The sequence below is a fragment of the Erigeron canadensis genome, chromosome 4 (assembly GCF_010389155.1).
Source record: "Erigeron canadensis isolate Cc75 chromosome 4, C_canadensis_v1, whole genome shotgun sequence".
NCBI lineage: Eukaryota > Viridiplantae > Streptophyta > Magnoliopsida > Asterales > Asteraceae > Erigeron > Erigeron canadensis.
This window is the reverse complement of record NC_057764.1, coordinates 13,576,055-13,599,282: the sequence shown is the minus strand read 5'-3', so window position 1 is coordinate 13,599,282 and position 23,228 is coordinate 13,576,055. Positions and strand designations below refer to the sequence as shown.

General features: G+C 37.3%; 1 protein-coding gene across 1 annotated transcript; it reads left to right on the top strand.

The window, feature by feature from the left end:
* Positions 1–583: 583 nt before the first annotated feature.
* On the top strand, positions 584–4,511 carry LOC122596996 (ankyrin repeat-containing protein ITN1-like). Its single transcript, XM_043769635.1, has 4 exons — positions 584–779; positions 1,528–1,668; positions 2,137–2,693; positions 3,918–4,511. Exons 1-4 carry the CDS (start codon positions 584–586, stop codon positions 4,509–4,511), a joined length of 1,488 nt encoding a protein of 495 aa, XP_043625570.1.
* Positions 4,512–23,228: the final 18,717 nt, after the last annotated feature.

The window sequence follows — 23,228 nt, the reverse complement described above, 5'->3', positions numbered from 1 at the left end:
TACAGAGCGATGGATATTGGACCGAATTAATTATTAGAGATGAATTCGACAAACCTAAACCTTAGAAAGTTTAGGTTCCTTTAAAAAATAACTATCTTATTGTCATGTGCAGGGAGAAGCAACGAAGACTATCAATTTTTGGTATGTTGACAGTGGACGCTCTCAGCACATGACAGGGGACAAGAAAGTGTTTTCCAATTATGAAGATGTAAATGGTTCTTATGTTGGTTTCGCAGGTCCCAAGGGCGGCAACATATCGGGCCAAGGTGATGTTGTCAATGGGAAGAGAACGCTGGAAAAAGTCAATTATGTGGAACAGTTATCTCATAATCTTATGAGTGTTTCTCATATTTGTGACAAGGGTAATCATATCCATTTTACTGAGAAAGAAGCACTTATTTTGAAACCGGGATATGTTATTCCTGAAGACTGGATCCTGTTGAAAAATCCTAGGAAGAGAGACATCTATGGCCTTGTGTTAGGTGTTGATAATCCTAAGGAGTCTGTTTGCTTGTTGACTAAAGCAAACGAATCTGAATCGTTGCTATGGCATAGAAGAATGAGACATATTCATTTCCGAAAGATGAATGAGATTGGGAAACATGGTATGGTTGAAGGTGTTCCCATGAAACGGTTTGAAATGGAAGACAAATGTGTACCTTATCTGAAAGGGAAACAGCAAAAGTCTGCCCATAAACCGAAGCAAGAAAATTCTATAGCCAGCCCATTTGAGCTACTTCACATGGATTTATTTTGTCCAGTGAATGCAAGAAGTATCGGTGGGATGTATTACTTTTTGGTGGTTACTGATGACTACTCAAGATTCTCAAGGGTATTCTCTTTTCAATCGAAAGATGAAACTCTACAGATTTTGATAAACTTCTTTGTTGAAACTGAAAATGTTTATGGAGTTCGTGTTAAGATAATCAGGAGTGACAACGGAACTGAATTTAAAAATAAGACATTGGAAGTCTTTTGTTTATCCAAAGGAATCCAACATCAATTCAGTGCATCGTATGAACCACAACAGAATGGAGTTGCTGAAAGAAAGAATAGGACTCTAATTGAGACAGCCAGAACAATGCTTGCTGATTCAGGGCTCCCTACTATGTTTTGGGGAGAGGCAGCGAATACAGCTTGTCATATTTTAAATAGGGTTTTTGTAGTTAAGCGTCATAATAAGACATGTTATGAGCTTCTACATAAGAAGAAACCAAATTTATAGAATGTTGAACCATTTGGTGTACCTTGAACTATCTTGAAATATCTTCCTAAGTCAAAGTTTGATCCAAAGGTTGAAGAGGGATTGTTCATGGGTTATAAACCAGGTACTTCAATTCGACGGGTTTACAATAAGCATACCGGCAAAGTAACTAATTTTTTCTTTTCTTGCTTCTTTAAATAAGCTTTACAACGATGGAACGTAACTAATTTTTTTCATTTTTTGTAATGCATTGGGAGAGTGATGACCAAGTACATTTTTCTATAATAATTTTTTTGTGTTGGATCATGTATTTGGCCTTGCAGGGATGGCGCATGAGATAGCGATCAAGCATAAACGTTTAATTCATGAAAAGGATGAAGGCGAGATGACCCCCCTTCAACTTCTTTCATGCCGTCAACTGAATCTTTTTCCCAAACGATACATCACTCGCAAGATATATAATTGTAAGATGATTCTAAATCAACGCTTCAAGAGGTGTTTAATTTAAGGAAAATGATTAATTCTCTTAACACTTTAGCCTAATAATCCTACAAACATTTGACATGTGTAATCCACTCATTATCTTTCTTTATCACACCTTGATTTATCCAGGTGGCTTGATCTTATAATTAGGTTGGTCAATTAGGAGGATCTATCATTACCTATTTCGTAATAATCAATTAATGTTGGTCACTTGGTTGTGTACACAATATACGCATTTAAATTTCAATACCTGCTACAAAATTTTGAGTTATAAATTACTAACATTTGTAATTTTTCTAGATAGCTAATTAAACAGGATACTAATTCAATCTAATAAGAATGTATATTATGTTACATCTTTACAACATAATGAGATTAAATATGCAACATTAATATTTCAAATTCGTACCTAAATAAACTCTAATATAGTTTCTACTTTCAAATCTTAGTAATTGACCCAAATGTGGAAGACACTAGCCGGATGTTGTCATTTCTAAAAAAAATGCGCAAAAACAAGTTTCGATATGAATGGGGAATGAAACTAATAAAGTTGCTGGTAAAAGAAGACACATCATGGGAAAATACTGAAGAAAGGGTTGGAAAGCACAGAGTCAAGTTCCATGAACATGGAAAGAAAACATCCACAATTCAAGCAGAAAAAACAACATCGATTGAAGTCGGAATTCGATTGCCTCATACGCCGTTACTGTTAGCAACTAAACATGGGTGTACGGAGATTGTTGAGGAGATACTCCAACAGTATCCTCAGGCAATAGAACATATTGACCAAGACAGTCGCAATATTTTACATGTAGCAATCATGAACCGTAACCATGAAGTTTTTGAATTGTTGATGAATAAGAAGTATACGACAGAGAGATTGAGGGGGAAGATCGATAACGATGCAAATACATTGTTGCATATGGTTGCTAAAGAGATACTAGATGTTGATGCAGAGTTAAGAGGACCTGCATTCGTTCTTCAAGATAATATCCGTATGTTTAAGGTGAGTATAATACGATATATTTGCGATGTTGACGTATTTATTCAAGTGGTTAACACCATTGCATCGATCGGGAGACAGAGGTCTAGTTCTACCTTCTGTAGGTATATAGAACCTGGAAGCAGTCTCTATACTTTAGATAAAGTTAAGGCTTTTTACATATCAATTTTGACAAAGACCATCTTAGACAGTACTACGACTCATAACTCATGAAACTTCAGTATTGGGTGTTACCTTTTTTATTTAAAATGGGTTAAAAGCATGGGAGTGTAACCAACTATGACCAAAAGGCTGTGTAATGTACCCATCTACTCGACTTGCTATCTAGTGTAACCAACTTTGTTTGTTGGGTTATACAATGTAAGCAACCGGCTAAGAAACAAGTTGCAGGTTACTACTTTCAATTGTTTTTGTCCTTTTAGCTTAGATACGAAATTTGTTGATCAAACCTCAAACCATATAACAAAGGTAATCATATAACAAAGGTATTCTACAAACTCATGTACTCAATTCCACCTAAAGATCGAGGGAAAGGAGCGAAAAAAACCGACTCATGCTTCAAAATACTTCCTTAGATCTTCTTCGAAACACTCTGATCAAAACCCTGATGTTTTTCCCCCTTTGAATTCGATGCATACCACTAAAATTGTTTCCAAAGCTTCCGATGTGCAAATACCAATGGCCACCGCGGGGGTCTTTTCCGTTAGTGGGGTGATGAATATTGACGGATCAAGGATAAATAAAGCAAGACAAGATTCCATGGAGTTCTCGAGAAACTCAGCCGCTAAGCACCACCGCGGGGGTGTTTTCTAGCGAATCACCATTTTTTGGGGCGAGTGTTGGATTCGAAAACTTTTAGTAAGGGTTTGTGTGGGATCAAATTTTGAGTCGATTGGTGGTAGTTTGTCTTAATTCAAAGAAACATCAAAGTTATCGCGATTTTAATTTTTCCGGCAATTTTAGTAAGGATGATGATGATGATATAGTCATATAGATAAATATACATTACATATAACCGGATGGAAACCTTTTGTATCCGGTTGCTTACATTGTATAACCCAAAAAAAAAAGTTGGTTACACTAGATAGCAAGTCGAGTAGATGGGTACATTACATAGCGTTTTGGTCATAGTTGGTTATACTCCCATGCCTTTAACCCTTTAAAAATTGAATCAATCATATTTTTTTTCAATATATATATATATGACATTTTGGATTATGTATGTAGAAAGTGGAAGGCATATGTACAACCTTGGATAGAATGAAACGTAACTCCAAATCAAAGACTGCCGAGGAAGTCTTTAATGAGCATTACAATCAACTCCGCGCAGACGCCAAAGAGTGGATGCTTGAGAACTCGAAAAACTACACAGTTGTGGCAGTGTTGATTGCGACTGTTGCCTTTGCTGCTGCGTACACAGTACCAGGAGGTCTAGATCCTAACACGGGTCAACCAGTTCTCAAGAAAACAACGTTTTTTTTCTATTTTACGGTGGCGGATGTAGTGTCGCTCTCTGCAACTCTGACATCGGTCATCATGTTTCTCAATATAATTATATTATCGTATAGGTTTAAGGATTTTGAGAAATCTCTTATTTGTAAGATGAATTCAGGACATACGATGTTGATGATCTCTGTCGCAATGTTGATGGTGGAATTTGCAGTGACACTTATTCTAACCATAACTAGTGGCAGAGAATGGACTGCCATCACCTTGTATGCGGTCTCCTTCTTCCCGGTACATGTTTTCATATTCTCGTATTTTGAGTTTCAGAAGATACAACTTTTGTCTCCCCTTCGGAAATCCAAACATATAATATGAAACATTCTCTCCAAGTTTAGTGATCCAAAACCCGCAGTTTGGTATTCTGGAGTACGAGCTAGGACTACTCCTCCTCCTCCTCTAGCGATTATTTAATGTGATAACCATTTAATTAACATGTCGTAATTGTTGTATTAATAAGTTTTCATCCGCTTTAATCGTTCATTATTACTTCTGTAATTAAGTTTATGTTGATATATGTGATACGACATGTACATGTTACACGAATTTTTATCAAATAAGAATAAGCAGTTGGTCAACGTATTTTAGCACATCTAAGAAATCCATTATTGTTGACATCAGGGATTGTGCATCCTTTAATGTTATCAGGGATTGTGCATCCTTTGATATTAAGCAAGTCAGATTATCCAAAAACTTCGATATGGCACGTATGTCATCTGTAAAATAAAGACTGAAGAATTCTAGTTTCATTGAAAGTGATTACACCAAAAATGTTATATCAGATCATACTAAATTCATTTTGTCGACATATGACACACTCGGAACCTACAAGAAAAATTTAGGAGTATAAACATTGCGGATTATTGGGGTCACTTATTTTCTAATCTATCCAACCTGCTTTTTCTAAACTATCCAACCCGCCATTAGCTAAACTATATACTGTAATACATTTTGAGATTTATTAACCCATCCAAAAATCAATCGAATCCATTTATATCAAATTGTACCTATAATAATATCGACTAGTAGTCTACTACATGTATTATGGATCATTTTGTTACATGTAAAATAATTCAAATAAGTAACAAGGGCCTTTAGTGTATTTTGTCATAAGTCTAGGGGGGTCATTGTGTAAATTTTGACGGTTATTTTCTGTTTGAATAGTCAACTCTACAACGGCTATATAAGCCTATATTCATATTGATATCAATCAGATATTGATTTGATACAAATTCTTTCCCTCTTTCACAAATTCTACTTTCTGCATATCAATTGGTATTAGAGACGTCGTTCACGACGTTTTCCGATGCGTTAACTTCTTCTCCGGCAAGATTTTCGATCACCTCATCGACAAAATTTCATTGGTTTTTAGAAAAAGAAAATCACAAAAATCACAAAAAATTTCATTGAAACCCTAATTTTCACAAAGTCTTCATAAAATCTTCACAAATTTATCTCAATTACTTCAATTCATCAGTAATCCACTTCAATTTCACATAATTTTGACCTAATTTTAAAAATTCTTCTCAAATCACAATTTCCTATTCATAATCAATAATGACTACTCGCAATCAGAATCAAGCTTCTGATATGGAACGAATGCAAAAAGAGCCTGCAACAGCTCAGGAAATGATTATATCTCTCAAAGCTTCAGTTGATAAAATTACCAGAAATACGGAAAAGCAAAATTAGTTGATCGTTCATGGAGAAGAAGAAAGGAGTCACACGCACCGATTAGCAAAAATCGATTTCCCTAAATTTGAAGGTGATGATGTGGAAGGCTAGAATTATAGGTGTGATCATTTTTTCATAATTGATGCTATTTCTGAAGAGAAGAAGGTTCGTTATGCAGCAATGCATATGGAAGGAAAGCGTTGCAGTGGCATTTGGGATATATGAAGTCAAATGATAAAACGATTGATACAATTGGCTAGAAAGAATATTCACGCGCCATCACTGCCAGATTTGCTGACACTTTGATTGAATATGTTGTCACACCTCGACTAAGGCGGAAAACTTGGGATGCGACGTATAGTACACGCGTCATGGATATTACATAGGAAGACTAAATGAATCCACAAATATAAAAAGTCTTGTCATAGATTAACACAAACATTTAACATAAATCCAGACACAAATAAAGCATAATCCAACTCCCACGCAATGGATCAAAGGTTAGGCATAATTCCATACTAATACAAAAGAGAACATAAGATAACATAGCAGCAACAAGGAATCCTAGAGTCCAAAGTCTGCTGTAAAGGCTCCATGCTACCAACCTCAGCCACCTCTAACCAGTGCACCTGAAAGGATACTTAAAAGCTTCAACACAAAGGTTGGTGAGTTCGTAGGGTTATGTTATCAGGTTAACGTGATGCATTTCATGTATACTCAATGTTGCCTTGTCACAATGTTTCCATAATCACAATGTTGCCATGGACTTATCACCATAATCATAAGTTTGCCATGGACCGATCAAGGTTGATAGCACTTACAGTTACAGGCTAAGGTTGATTATGAAGGGACTTACGGTTCAACAACCAGCCGTGCTCAAAAACATGTATCCAATGCATTCATATGTATCCACAATGTAAATCAATAGGTATCCAAATCATGAAATTATATATGTATCCAAAACAAGTTATCAAGAAGTATCCGAAATGTGTTATCAATCATGTAGTCAAAATAGGTTGTCACAGTATCATATTTAATAAATACAGTTTCACAAGAAAAGATTTTGTATTCTTTCAGCCCCGAGAAAACATGTAAAATGGGGACTACGAAGCTCACCTGAATGCTAGCAACAAGATTAAGCTACGCAAGATATCAGGAAGCAAGTAACCGACACGCAATAATCTGTTCCAAATTATCATAATTAAATATGTGTTCATTATAGGTAAACGTGCCGCCAACTGGTGACTAAGTTGTCCAAAAGCGTACTAGTTTGACTTTGACCAAATTTTACAAGTTTGACCTAAGTTGACCAAATCGACTAAAGATGACTAAAGTTGACCAAACCGACCAAAGTTGACTAAACCGACCAAATCGGGGTAGTAATCGAAGTCCGAGGTCTCGATTGGAATTCGAGGTCTCAAATTGATCTTGAGGTCTTAAATTGAATTTGGGGTCTTATTTCCACTAAAGGAAAAAATTGAACTTAAGAGGCTAGATTTGAAAGGCTAGTAAATTTGGGGTCTCATTTGGAAATACGGGGTCACAAATCAAAAGGTCACATTTGAAATACGAGGTCGCAAATAGAAATATGAGGTCAAATTTGAAATACGAGGTCGCATTTGAAATACGAGGTCGCAAATAGAATACGAGGTCACATTTTGGCGGGGTTGTAAACTGGGTTGTTCTTCCCCAAAAATCATTCTAGAAAACCCTAATCGTTTCTTTAGATCTCAAAGGTGTTTTTAACATCAAATTGTACTTTTAGACTCCCTAATATGATGAGAAAACAATCCTAAACTCGGAAACTCAAAAAACGGACTTAAACCCGAAAACCCATTTAAACAAAGTTTATGAAAAGTGTACAAAATTCTTATATCTTCAGATTTTGTTAATGAAATCACACGAAACTTTGACAAAAGTTGTAATGTATGATTCTAAACGTTTTGGACGTAAAAAGTTTGGTACTTGGCGGGTGTAACGTGTGTATTAAAAGAAAAACCGAAAATACCAAAAAGAATAGCATAAAGTGGGTTTTGATTTTATACCTTGAATCTGTAAAATTTGTGTTTGTAAAGATGTTTTGGACGTAAAAACACTGTTGTTAAAGCTAAATCTAAAAAAATTAAGGTTGGATTTTTATAAAACTTGATGTAAAATGGGGTAGTAATGGCGAGGTAGTAAAAATGGGTTAGTAAAGTAAGGTAGCAATTTGGGGTAGCAAAAAGGGAGGTAGTAAGGATTTGTGTTTGTTTTTCTTGGAGGCTAAGTTGGTGGAAATGAGGAATGGTGAAAGAAAAAAAGTACTTATATGTAGGCTAAAATAGAATATTCCATACAAGTCCTTAATACTAGGTCGAACCAAATACGAGGCTAACACCAAAAATACGAGGTCGACACAAATACGACGCTAATCTCCAAATATGATGCTACACTTAATTTACGATGTCGACTTAAATACGAGGCTAGTCCAAATTACGAGTTTTTATTTACTAAAAACTTTATTTTGACTCGAAAACTTAAATGGTCAACTCACGGGTGTTACAGTCTCCCTAACTTTAAGGAATTTTGTCTTGAAATTGAGATTACGCAACACGTTTCATTTCCGGGTCACACACCATGTTTTCAAGTATCGAGTTACACACTAAGTGTCAAGTAACAAGTTCCCACAATAAGTTTGTCAGACGTCAAGTCACAGATGAGGTTGTCAAACAATAAGTTACCCATTAAGTTTAAGTCAGGTAGTCGCACATTAAGTTCAAGTCAGGTAGTCACACATTAAGTTCAAATCAGGTAGTCACACATTAAGTTCAAATCTGGTAGTCACACACTAAGTTCAAATCAGGTAGTCACACATTAAGTTTAAGTCAGGTTTACTTACTAAGCTTCGTATATCGAGTTAGGCGAACAATGTGGATACTTAAGCTTCATTTGATCCATTCGTTCCCAAGTAAACTCTGGCCTCTACGTGAGTTCCAATGAACTTTCAACGGGTTCTTCTTTGAAACTTAGGTTGTCTTCTACTCGTATTTCATTCAAAGGGACGTATGTCGTCTCATCAGCTAAACACTTCTTAAGGTTTGACACGTGAAACACATCGTGTACATTACTAAGCTTTTGGGGAAATATCAAGCGGTAAGCAACAATACCAACTCTCTCTGTAATCTCAAATTGTCCAATATATCTTATGGCTAGTTTCCCCCTCTTAATGAATCTTACTACACCTTTCCAAGGTGATACTTTAAGCATGACTCGGTCACCAATCCGAAACTCTAAAGGTTTCCTTCGATTGTCAGCATACTTCTTTTGTCTATCTCTAGCCTTCATGAGGTTTTCCTTGATTTGTGGAATCCTTTCTGTAGTTTCCACAATGATTTCTGGTCCTATCAACTGCATGTCTCCCACTTCGTGCCATGCAAGTGGAGATCGACACTTTCTTCCATACAAAGCCTCAAAAGGCGGACACCTAATAGTCGAATGACAACTATAGTTATATGAGAACTCTACTAGTGGGAGGTGTGTAAGTGCATGTCTATGTCAATAGAAATCTAGATTGTTTGAGCTTATATTGTAATATTTCTTTGTCATGTGATTGTCATTAATGAACTTTGTATTATGCATAGAATACTAGATTAACTTTGAGTATTGAATGTATAATGATATTCAGCTAAGGAAATACGACCTTGTAATTGCAGGGTCAATTACAAGGTGGCATATGGGAATACGACCCCGTATTTGCAAGGTCAAATACGAGGCTATAGCACAATTACGAGGTCGTAATTGAGTCGAGCTGGGCTCTGAAATACGATCCCGATGTGCTGAAGCCTTTTGGGTGTTTACCAGAACCCTAACAGAGATTAGGGTCGAACATTTGTCGAATTATCAAGCATATTTGTGCAGGTTAATAGGTCAAAGGTCGTTCCGCTAGCCCAAAGAAGATCTGCGAGACAGCAGGTGATCTAGGGGCTTTCGTTGTGAATCACCATGTTATAGAGAGGATTCTGCACCTCTGGATAACGGGATCAAACTATTAACGATCCGCTTCAAGGGGACTTACAAGTGGTATCAGAGCCTCTTGGTTTAATACCGGAAGGCCATAGTTTATTGGTGATAGACAACATCGATTTAGGGTCGTTTAGACGTGATTCTTTCACGAGTTTACGACTGGAAATCTTGTTCGTGGTATATGCTGCCGTCGTACGTGTGTTTTTGGCTTTTAGGGTTTCGAATTCAAGATGAAACTCTTGATGAGACACTGGGCCGTTACAGTCATCTGCTGGTTGAACTTGCCTACTTTGGGTACAATCCAGATCCAGAAAAGGTGATCGAGAAGTTGTTGGAGGCACTTCCTATCAAATGGGAAGGATTTATCACTTCTATCCAACAAAATCCCAATTTTAGCAAATGGACACTGGAACAGATTATTCGAAAGCTGAAAAGCCAAGATATGAAAAGAAAGTCGAAGGAAGCAGGCAGCAGTGATTTTGTTCAGCGTCCTGAACTTTATCATAGCAAGACAAGCATTCCTTCATCAAGATCTTCAAGTGGAGGGATCACTGCCTTCTACAGTGGAGATGATGAGAAAATGAAGAGGATGATGGATTCTGACAATAGCTTGTTGTATGTAAACTCTCCGGAATCAGCGATTGTTGTGCATAATGGTAATAGGAACAGTAGTGCTCGAAGCTGGGATTTAACAGTTATGCCGATGAGCATAAGATCTGCAGAGGGACATCTGGGCATGCTCGCTTCTTTTGTGTCGACTCATGAAAAAGCTAATTGGAGGAAAACTGACTGATCCTGAACTGGTTAGGGAGGATTACAAGCAAGTTGATCCAGACGATCTGGAAGAAATGGACCTGAACTGGCAATTGGCTATGTTGACATTGAGAGTTCAGCGTTTCACTGATAGAACTGGAAGGAAGGTGATTGATGGCAAAGTAGGGTTTGATAAAACCAAGGTGAAATGTTTCAACTGTGATGGCATTGGACATTTTGCACGTGAGTGTTAGAGGCCAAGACGGGATAACAATTCAGCTACAGGTCGTCAGAACTTCAATCAAGGTGATTCTATTGCTAGTCAGAATTCTGGGCGTGTAATGATTATATTTGAGATTAAGTATGTGTTTTAGAGTGTGTTAATTAATGGAGGTCGTGTAAAGTATGATGAAATACAAATCAACTACTAGAAATAATATTTCTAACAATCTCCCCCTTAGTGGTGATTTGTCAAAATGAATCCGAGAGTCAACAGTCTTTAAGCTCGAGTATTTGGTATGTTTTCGTTTGGATGCCAGAACCAGTTGTCACCTTCTGGTTTATCTTCGGGGACCACCATGTTTGCTTCATAGTCTTTAGGAGGAATATTATGTGGTCCCAAAACATTACTAGGTTCATACTTGATCCAACATCCTTCCTTTCTTCTCTCAACATACTTGGACGTCTTAACATTCTTTGCCTCCCTTATCATTCTGATACTCTCTCTGAAACCCAGTCTCCTATCAATCTTGCTGATTACCTTATCAAGCAGTGCTTTCTTTTGATCAGATTCTTCATCTTCAGATAAGCATAATAGCACATTCTTACAAAATTCCAGGGTTCCATCAGAGTAAGAAGCAAGGTCAAACATTTTAAAAAAAATCTTCTTTGTAGCACATTATGGATACGGAACATTAATCTTCCTCTTAACCAACTCAAATTCGATCTGAAAATCTTCCAATGATGCATGTTGAATAACACTGGACATGTATCTCTTCACTGCATCAAAAGCAATAAGATCTTCACGATACCTTTAAATGGCATTCACATAGTGGTTGTAGAGGAAAATTATGTCATCAACGGGCAAAAGATTGAAGTGAGCTTCATTGAATCTGTATATCAAGCCATTTTCTCTTTTGACATGAAAACAAGGTATAGAGATGTGAGTTTTTCTGATCAAGATCACTCTGATCAGCACCACGATCCTGAATTTCCTCTGATCTTCAAGAATATTTGGATTGTAGTTATCAGCAAGTTTAAGGAGAGATCTGTATTCTTCAACTTGTTTTTGATCCTTAAACTTATACATAGCAGCAAATTCCGGTCTTCCTACTTTGACAACCTTAGTAGCTCTGCAGAAGATCGGAAATGCTCTTTCCTCCAAAAATCTTGACTTGATTGCAGCTTGCTTTGGCTTAATGCCAAGTGCAACCATTCTAGCTTGATCTCTGAGGAAGTACCCCCTATTCACGAAGTTCCATTGTTCTTCAGTTAGTTCTGTAGGGAAGCAGTCAGGAAGTGGTTCTTCTTCAGAAATGATTGCTTCTCTTAACACTTGTTTGAAGGTAGACTTTTTGAAATCTTGAGAAACAGCTCCAGGAGTTTTTCTCGGCTCATCAAAGCCTTCAAAATCATTGAATGAATATTGATTTCGAGTTAACACAGATGGATTTGTTGACTCTTCAACTTCATTTCTACATGAAGGACCAGTTGTAAAGTAATCAAGATCATCAAATTCTTCAATCACTGGTCCATCAGTAGTTCTTTGAGTCTCTACAAATTCCGGAACACTTAACACAATGTTGTCTTTAATTGCTTCTGCGTCTGCCTCTCCTTCAGCAAATTCAATTAACGCCTCATCAACAATATCTTCATCAAAAATCTCTTCTTTTTCCTCTCCTTCAATCTCTCCCATTCCAAATACATCTTCTAATCTTTTTCTTATTTCATCCTTGCCTTCAACATTTTCAATTTCTTCAACATTCAGACCAAGCTCTGTCCACATTTCATCAGACTTAGCTTTACATTTAGCTAATCTATCCAATTCAGCCAGATCTTCAATCCCCTCTTCATTTCCACCGTCATTTCTTTCCCCCATTTCTACATCAACACTAGTTTCTTCAACTCTTGCCGAAGTATTAACAATATTGGCTTGACCATCTTCTTGTTTCTCCCCCTCGGGGTGATCATCTGAATCAGGATCATCCCATCTCGTAGAAACTGAGGCCGGTCGGCAAGACTCTAGAGCAATCAATCTCAGCTCAAAAGCAATAAGTTTTGCATCATATTCAGCCTTCTGACTCTGTACTTGCTCTTTCAAAGCGTTGACTTGACGCGCATGCTCAAGTTCTCTATCCCTCAACTGCAAGGCATTCAACACTCTCCTGTCAATCGTGTTAATCCTATCACCTTCAGACCTCAAGATTTGTAATTTATTGAATGCAAGTTTTGTCTTTTTCTTGTTGGTTAGAAGTTGATGAAGTTTATTGGGGTGTTTGTGTTGTTTGAATTGGTGTTGGTGTTTGAAAAGATGGTGGAACCAACCCGGAGGTTGTTGGCACACTTGCGGTGTGACCTAAACCAGCCGAAGCTGTTTCAGGATTTCTTGGAGATCCTCAGGTTAGACCCTCACCAGCAGTTTCAGATTCATTGGCTTCACAACCAGAATCGAGTTGTGTCCTAGACTGTGATAAATCACTGTCCGGGACTTGTTGTTGGGTAACACCACTAACAACACCGAGGTCACTAAGAATGCCCGTTAATAGTCTCATGTTGATCCTGAAAAAGAGCAGTGTCACCTTGGCGTTCATACTATCTCTCAGTCTCTGTTTGAGAACCGCTTCCTGCGGCTAAAGCTGGCATGTTGTTAGCTAAGGCAGGACTCCAAGCTGTCCTAGAGGTTCACACAAAGTGGGTCCCTCTCCGCTTGTTCCGGCATCAGTACTTAACTGAGCTTGCAGGTTCGTGTCCCTTGGAGATCTAGACTCAAGTGCACGAACTGAAGGCGAGAGTTGGGGCTGGTCCTCTCTGATTTCAACACTCTCATCCTCCAAATGAGGAGAGTGTGGTGAGCGTGGTTGTTCCCCGTGCATTTGTGAGACTAACTCCTGTTGTGAGGAGTCAGAATGGTTAGGAGAGTTATGTGCATGCAAGTGTGGGGAGCTCTCGACTTCTACCCTAGGGTTGTCATCCCGGCTAGACTCATGTGTTTCAACTATAGGAGGGCTAACGTTTTCTTTATGCTCTTGTCCTAGCCCGGACCTCTCAACCTCTCTGTATTTTCGACTCCTCCCTCATTCCCTCCTTGTTCCTCCGACATACCATCATCTCCAGTGCCCTGATCCTCAGAATGAACATCAGATGTCACACTTTCAATGGTTTGTGTGATATGTTCATCATCAAAATCCGTCGAGGTACCAAAAGTTTGATCTATATAAACTGTACCCAACTCCTCTCTCTGAAAGTTAGAATATGAAGCAGAATGTTTCTTTTTGTGCTTCTTCTTTGTGATCTTCAACAAACCAGATTTAGATTTAATCCTTCTAGCTTGCATTTTTAATCTTCTCCCAAGAATTGGAGTAGGAATATTTGATGTTGGTTCAAGAATTGTTGATAATTGTGGTGGGGAAAGAATTGGTTAAATTGGAGAAGAAACAGAAGGAAGTGGTGTAGAAGGTGTTGATGGAATTGATGGTGTTGATTGTGATGGTGGTGGTGTTGTTTGAGAAGATGAGATAATGGGTATGATGGGAGATTCAAAAGATATTCTTTTTGATTTTCTTCTTTGTGGCTCAACAGTCCCCTCTCCACTATCCCCTCCTTTTCTTTTTGAACTCCTAGGACCCTCACTTGGCGACCTATGCACAGTTTGGGTAGGAGTATATCGGCTTTCAGACCCCGTAACTGTGTCTATAAGTCCTAAGATGGGGACTGTTAGCCGGCACAAGATTTAGCAAAAATGGTGGAATAGGTAAAGGTTTAGCAACATCACTACCTGTGCCTCTAAGATTTGATTTGTACATTGCAAGGACACATTTGAAGCTATTGTCTAATTTAGGAATGACAACGGTGGAATCAAGAACATCTTCAATTATTAGATTGAAGAATCTGATGTATGGAATGTACTTTCTTTCTTGCCCATCTGTAGCTTTCACTACTTGAGCTATTTTCTTCCAGATTATCTTTGCATAATCACATTGTACATTGTGAGTGACTGCATAGTAAAGTGATAGAGAATGTCTTGTCATTGCATCAATCCCTTTCTGAGATGGCATCAAGCAAGTATTCAGTACATTGTACATTGTGTGCTACAATGTAGCCACATTCATCCTCTTGAAGTCTCTTAACAAGGACAACTCTCCTTCATATCCCAATGCATGAACTGCAGTCAACATTTCTTCTACTAAAGGCAGTTATTCATATACTTCATGCTCAGGGAATCCCAATATAGCTCTGAAGTGTTCCAAATTGAACTTGCACAAGTAGAATTTTCCTTCTGATTGCAGAGTATACTGAAAGAAGTCTTCTGATTTCTTTCTCTTATCAGCTTTTATGTACTCAATAGATTCCCACAAATCGAAGACATACTTTTCTGGAACTATAGCACCATTAGTGAGAGCTATATTCAATGGATGATTATTGAGAATCTAAGTTATGATCGGAAATTTAGATGCAAATGGTATATGTAAAGCTTGATTAGCTTGCATCTCTTCAAACATTGTCATCTTTTTATAATTTTAAATAAAGCCTGAAAGAAAAACAAATTGACCAACATTTGACCAGAAAAACAACTTTAGACACCAGACAAAAAAATATACACATTAGAACAACTTAGACACATTGTTTTCACAAACACAATGTTTCGTACATATATTAAGTATGAGACAACAACAAGAGTACACAAAGGTGTTCAATACCTTGCTTCTCACCCTAATATATATAAGAAAACATGACAATTTAGAGAATCTCATAAGTATTAAAAAATAAGATAACAAAGGTAGTATACAAAGGTGTTCAATACCTTGTTTCTTACCCTAATGCTCATGAAAACTATAAATGGACACACATATAACTCATATATACAAGTATTTATGCAAAATAAAGTTGACACATACTAAGTAAAGAAAGACATAAGGAAAACACAAAGTAAATGTTTGATTTCATGTGTTTGCCGAGCTAAAATCTCGGCAAACAACATGTTTTGGAGAAACATGTTGCCCAGAAAAATACTTTATGGAAAAATTGATTTTTGGCAACAATTGAGATCTTGTTATCTTTGCTGAGCTTAAACCTCAGCAAATAGAAGAAATGTAAGGTTAAACCATCAGTTTTGCAAAGTGTTTGAAGTCTAGTGAATGCCGAGCAATTACTTCGGCAAATAAGCTAATTCAACTTGACTTCATGGAAATGTGAAATGTATATAATTGAGCTTTACTATATGTTTTAGTGTATGTTAATGGAGGTTGTGTGTGTGTTAGTGTGTGTATGTGCAGAGAGAGAAAGAGTGAGAGAGTGGAAAGATTGGATAGCATGGAATGTGATCAAAGTTACAATACAAAGCTATGGAGGGGGCTTTATATATATCCTATACAATTTACACTAGTCCCCCTTCCATACTTATGAGAAATACAAATAAGTACAAAACATTATAAACATACAAATCAACTACTAGAAATTAGATTTCTAACAATGTCCCCCTTAGTAGTGATTTGTCAAAAATGTATCCCAGATTCAAAAGTCTTTAAGCTCGATTCCTTCATCTTTTCTCATGTGGATGCCAGAACCAGTTTTCACCTTCAAGTTTATCTTCGGGGACCATCATGTTTGCTTCATAGTCTCTAGGAGGAATGTTGTGTGGTCCCAAAACATTACTAGGTTCATACTTGATCCAGCATCCTCCTCTTCTCCTCATGATGTACTTAGATTTCTTAACATTCTTCACTTTCCTTAACATTCTAATACTCTCTCTGAAACCCAGCCTTTTATCAATCTTGCTGATTATTTTATCGAGTAGAGCTTTCTTCTGATTTGAATCTTCATTTTCGAATAAGCAAAACAGAACATTCTTACAGAATTCAAGGGTTCTATCAGAGTAAGAAGCAAGGTCGCACGTTTTAAGAATTATCTTCTTCTTCCTGTTGTTAAGAAATACCACACCAAGTGTAAAGCCTTTGATCTGGATAAGTGACATTAATCTTCCTCTTAACCAACTCAAACCCAATCTGAAAATCTTCCAATGATGCATGTTGAATGACACTAGACATGTACCTCTTCACTGCATCAAAGGCAATTAGATCTTCATGATATCTTTGAATAACATTCATGTAGTGGTTGTAGAGGAAAATCAAGTCATCAACCGGCAACAGCTTGAAATGAGCTTCATTGAATCTATAAATCAAGCCATTCTCTCTTTTGACAAGAAAACAAGGTATTGAGATATGAGTCTTCCTTATCAAGATCACTCTGATTAGCACCACTATCCTGTACTTCCTCTGATCTTCAAGAATACTTGGATTCTAGCTATCGGCAAGTTTAAGGAGAGATCTGTATTCTTCAACTTGTTTTGGATCTTTAAACTTGTAAATAGCAGCAAATTCTGGTCTTCCTACTTTGACAACATTAGTGGCTCCGCAGAAGATTGGAAATGCTCTTTTTTCCAAGAATCTTGATTTGATTGCAGCTTGCTTTGGCTTAATTCTAAGCGCAACCATTCTAGCTTGATCTCTGAGTAAGTACCCCCTATTCATGAATTTCCATTGTTCTTCTGTTAGCTTTGTAGGGAAGTAGTCGGGAAGTGGTTCTTCAGAAATGATGGGTTCTCTTAACACTTGTTTAAATGTAGACTTTTTGAAATTTTGAGAGACAGCATCTGGAGTTTTTCTTAGCTCATCAAACCCTTCAAAATCATTGAAAGAGTATTGCTTAGGAGTAGACATAGATGGAATTATAATCAAACCCTTCAGCTTCATTTCTTCCTGAAGTACCAGTTGTAAAATAATCAAGATCAGCAAATTCTTCAAACACTGGTTCTTCAGTTGATTTTTGAGTCTCCAAAGTTCCGGAACATTCAACACTATGTTGTCTTTAATAGCTTCTGTGTCAGCCTCTCCTTCAGCAAATTCTATTATAGCCTCATCAACTACATCTTCATCAACAAACTAATTATCTTCCTCCTCTCCTTCTATCTCTCCCATTCCAAACACCTCTTCCAACCTCTTCCTTATTTCTTCTCTTTGTTCAGCATTTTCAATCTCCTCCACATTCAAACCCAATCCGTTCCACATTTCATCTGATCTAGCCCTACACTCGACTAATCTATCAATCTCAGCTTGTTCATCCTTAACTATATCAACATTTCCACCTTCAACTCTTTCCCCCATCTCCACATCTACATTCGTTTCTTCAACTCTTGCCGTATCTACATTGGTTTGACCATCTCCTTGGTTCTCCCCCTCAGGGTGATCATCGGAATCAGGATCATCCCATCTAGAAGAAACCGAGGCCGGTCGGCAAGACTCAAGAGCAATTAACCTGAGCTCGAAAGCAGCAAGTTTGGCATCATATTCAGCCTTCTGAGATAGGACTTGCTCTTTCAAAGATTCAACTTGACTTGTATGGTCTAATTCTCTTTCCCTCAACTCCAAAGCATTTAACACCCCCCCTATCAATCAGATTTATGTTGTCACCTTCATCCCTCAAGATATGTAGTAAATTTTGCATGCATTTTCTTTATCTTGTTGTTTTGAGGTTGATGAAGTTTGTTGGGGTGTTGTTGTTTGAAGTGGTGTTGGTGTTTTTGCAAATGGTGGAACCAATCCGGAGGTTGTTGGCACACTGGTGGTGTGACCTAAACCAGCCGAAGCTGTTTCAGGATTTCTTGCAGATCCTTCGAGTAAACCCTCACCAGTAGTTGGAGATTCAATGGCTTCACAACAAGAATCAAGGTGTGTCCTAGACTGTGATAAATCACCGTCCGGGACTTGTTGTTGGGTAACACCACTAACAACACCGAGGTCACTAAGAATGCCCGTTAATAGTCTCATGTTGATCCTGAGAAACAATAGTGTCACCTTGGCGTTCATACTGTCTCTCAGTCTCAGTGTGAGAACTGTTGCCTGCGGCTAAAGCTGGCATAATGTTAGCTAAGGCAGGACTTCCAAGCTGTCCTAGAGTGTCACACATAGTGGGTCCCTCTCCGCTTGTTCCGGCATCAGTACTAAACTGAGCTTGCTGGTCCGTGTATTTAGGAGAACTAGACTCTAGTGCACAAAATGAAGACGAGAGATGGGGCTGGTCCTCTCTTATTTCAACACTCTCATCCTCCAAATGAGGAAAGTGTGCTGAACGTGGTTGTTCCCCGTGTATATCTGAGACTAACTCCTGTTTGTGCATGCAAGAGTGGGGAGCTCTCGACTTCTACCCTAGAGTTGTCATCCCGGCTAGACTCATTGGTTTCAACAATTGGAGGGCAAACGTTTTCTTTACGCCCTTGTCCTAGCCCGGACCTCTCAACCTCTCTGGTATTTTCAACTCCTCCCTCATTCCTTCCTTGCACCTCCGGTACAACCTCATCTCCAGTGACCAGATCCTAAAAAATAACATCAGATATCACACTTGCAATAGTTTCTGTGATATAATCATCATCAAAGTCTGTCGAGGTACCAAAAGATTTGTCAACATTAATTGTACCCGACGTATCTCTCTGCAAAGCTTGAAGATGAAGCAGAGTGTCTCTTCTTGTGCTTCTTATTTGTAAGTTTTAACAAACCAGACTTAGATTTTATCCTTCGAGCTTGCATTTTTAATGTTCTCCCAGGGATGAGAGCGGGAATGGTTGATGTGGTTTCAAGAATTGTAGATAATTGTGGTGGAGAAAGAATTGGTTGAATCGGAGAAGAAATAGAAGGAAGTGGTGTAGAAAGTGTTGTAGAAATAGATGGTGTTGATTGTGATGGTGTTGGTGTTGTTTGAGAAGAAGAGATGGTTGGTGTGATAGGAGTTTCAAATGATACTCTTTTAGCTTTTCTCCTCGATTGCTCAATAGTCCCCATACCTCTATCCCCTCTTTTTCTTTTAGTAACCTAGGACCCTCACTTGGCGACCTATGCACAGTTGGGGTAGGAGTCTGTCGGCTTTCAGGTTTATCTTCGGACACAGTTGGGGGACCACCAGAACTGTGTCTAACCACTCTCTATATGTCCTAAGATGGGGACTGTTAATCGGTACAAGATTAAGCAAAAATGGTGGAATTGGAAAAGGTTTTGCAAGCTCACTTCCTGTGCCCCTTAGATTGGACTTGTACATGGCAATAACACATTTGAACGAGTCATCTAACTTAGGGATTACATCAGTAGAATCAAGAACATCTTCAATCAACAACGTGAACAATCTGATGTATGGGATATTCTTTCTTTCTTGCCCATCTTTGGCTTTCACTACTTGAGCCATTTTCTCCCAGACAATCTTTGCATAATCACATTGAACGTTATGAGTGACAGCATAATAAAGTGACAGAGAATATCGTGTCATGGCATCAATTCCTTTCTGGGAGGGCATCAAGCATTTATTTAAAACATTATACATGGTGTGCCAGAGAGTAGCAACATTCATTCTCTTAAATTCTCTCAAAGATCCCAACTCCCCTTCATATCCAAGGGCTTGAACTGTAGCCAACATTTCTTCAACAAATGACAGTTCTTCATATTCTTCTTGTTCGGGAAACCCTAGGATTAATCTGAACTGTCCAGATTAAATTTACATAGATAATACTTTCCTTCAGATTCCAATGTATATTGGAAGTAGTCTTCAGACTTCTTTCTTTTGTCTGCCTTTGTGTACACTATAGATTCCCATAAGTCGAATATGTACTTCTCTGGAACTATAGCTCCATTAGTGAGAGCTATATTAAGTGGATGGTGATTCAGAATTTCAGTTATGATCGGGAACTTTGATGCAAATGGGATGTGCAAAGCTTGATTAGCTTGCATCTTCATAGAGGCACCTTCTTCAAATATAGACATCTTTTTATGAATTTTAAGAAGAACCTGAAATGAAACCAATTTGACCAAAATTTTGACCAAAAAAACAACTTTAGACATCACATAAAGAAATATACACATGATAACAAATTAGACACACTATTTTCACAAACACAATGTTTCGTACATATATTAAGTATGAGACAACAGAGGTAGTACAAAAAGGCGTTCAATACCTTGCTTCTCACTCTAATATATATAAGAAATCATTACAATTTATAGAATCACATAAGTATTTAATGATAAGATAACAAAGGTAGTACACAAAGGCATTCAATACCTTGCTTCTTACCCTAATACTCATGAAAACTATAAATGGACTCACATATAGCACATGTACATTTAACAAGACATAGACAACAATTTTGGATAATAAAGCAAATTTGGCAAAAATGAGGTGTTTGCCGAGCTTACCGCTCGGCAGATAGTATAAAAGAAAAGTTTTGTCCAAAAAAATTACAAGTATGAAAAATGGTGTTGGAACAACTTTTATGCAACTTGTAACATTTGCCGAGCTTAAACTTCGGTAAACAGAAGAAATGTATGTGAAGTCTATGATATGCCGAGCAAATACCTCAGCGTATAGAACAAATAGATTGGGCTTCACTTTGAATATATATGAAAAATCCTTTGATTAAACAACAAGAATGTTGCCAATTGATAAAGGATCATTTCAAGTAAAAATTAGTTTCAAGTCATTTTGAAGAGATTTTAAGCAAACAGTATAAATTGAAAAATGAGACATAGAAACTTTTTCAAGGAAAATTGTGATTTGCCGAGCTTATTGTTCTGCAAATGGTTCAAAATGACTTAGAAAAATTTTCATGTGAAACGTGTTGTTTGCCGAGCTTAAGGCTCTGCAAACATCTTTATTCAAGAAAAACTTATGAAAATTATTTCTAGAAGATCTCATGAACAAATTCAAGTACAAAGTTCTGTAAACAATGTATTTTGAAAAAGATTTATATTGATTTGCCGAGCAAAATGCTCTGCAAATGAGAACTTTGGTACTTTTGAAAAATATTTCATGAAACACTGGAAAGAGTCGAGGTCAAAGCTCTGCATTCATTTAAAATCCTTTGAATGGGTTGTGAGAAATCAATGATTTGCCGAGCAAACACCTTGGCAAATGGCAATTATGAAGTTTATGAAAACACTTGTTTGCCGAGCAAATACCTCGGCATCCTTTAGAAAAGATAGATAATTTCAAGCCCAGAAATTATGAAGGTTTGAAGATGACCGTTGACACTTGTATTAATTGTCGAGCAAACACCTCGGCACTTAGAACAAAATCAAAGCATTTTTCCAGAATTACCCAAACCTTCAAACCAACCCAGAAACTTTATTCGGATAAGAAATAGAGTAGATTAAAGTGACAAACAACACTTATACAGCCTAAACATGCACCTAAGTTCATCAAACAATCCATCAAAACATCATAGACCTTATAACTAACATGATCAGTGCATACATGCATTTAATCAAACAGTTGGTATTCAAACAAGAATCAAGGATTTCTACCTTTAAAACGTGATGATCTGATGATGAAATGGACTTAGAATCACTCAGAGAACACAACCCTTTAAAGATTAATCCCAGACGAATCAACAAATTGATGAAGAAATTCGTGTGAAGTCGATCTGATGATGATGAGAGAAACTAAGTAAGTTTTGAAAAACATTTAATGAGCCCCGACAATTCTTTTTCCTTTTAACATTCAAACTCAGGTCACGGGTCTGGGTATGACCCGCGTGTCTACCCAGATTGCCTGATGGGCTTGCAAACCTTCGTGGGCTAAGCAACACTTTGTGCTTGTGTAAACAATTTGGGCTGATCCTTTTTAGGTATTAACAATCAACAAAAATTTTGGGCTTTTAACAAAAACAGATAAAAAAAATAAAATTCAAAAAAAAAAAATCTTTTTGTCTTTTTATCTTTTCTAATTTTGTATTTCATTTTCAAATTTTAGAACAGAAACACACAAATAAAACACACATATTTACATGCATTTGCATACTCCCCTTCGAATTAAGCATATAAGTGAAAAATTAATTTACAAACTCCCCCTAAAATCATGCATTCTACTCTTTTTCTCCTCTACAAACATTGCATGTAATAACAAGTAAAACACATCAATGTTTGAAACATAAAATGAACATAGAATACATAGCATGAAAGCATTTAAGTTTGTAAATCAAGCATGCCAAGTTTGGTTTTAAGAAAATTGAACCTTTGTTCATCGAGTGGTTTAGTGAAAAGGTCAGCCAATTGGTAGTCAGTAGGAACAAAATAGAGTTCGATGTTACCTTTTTCAACATGATCTTTAATAAAATGGTACCGAACATCTATATGCTTGGTTTTAGTATGCTGTACTAGATTGCAGGATATAGCAATAGCACTCTTAGAGTCACAGTAGATGGGAATTCTGTCAAACTGAAATCCATAATCAATTAATTGTGTCTTCATCCATAGAACTTGTGAACAACAGCTAGCTGCAGCAACATATTCAGCCTCTGTAGTAGATGTAGATACACAATTCTGCTTCTTTGAAGACCAACTTACCAACCTA

Bases quoted from the DNA above. Each gene is read 5' to 3' on its own strand.
- LOC122596996 (XM_043769635.1), top strand. From the start codon at position 584: ATGAATGAGATTGGGAAACATGGTATGGTTGAAGGTGTTCCCATGAAA. The intron at 1,669-2,136 runs GTAAGATGATTC...TTCAAATCTTAG, and splicing joins CACTCGCAAGATATATAATT to TAATTGACCCAAATGTGGAA. The intron at 2,694-3,917 runs GTGAGTATAATA...TTATGTATGTAG, and splicing joins ATAATATCCGTATGTTTAAG to AAAGTGGAAGGCATATGTAC.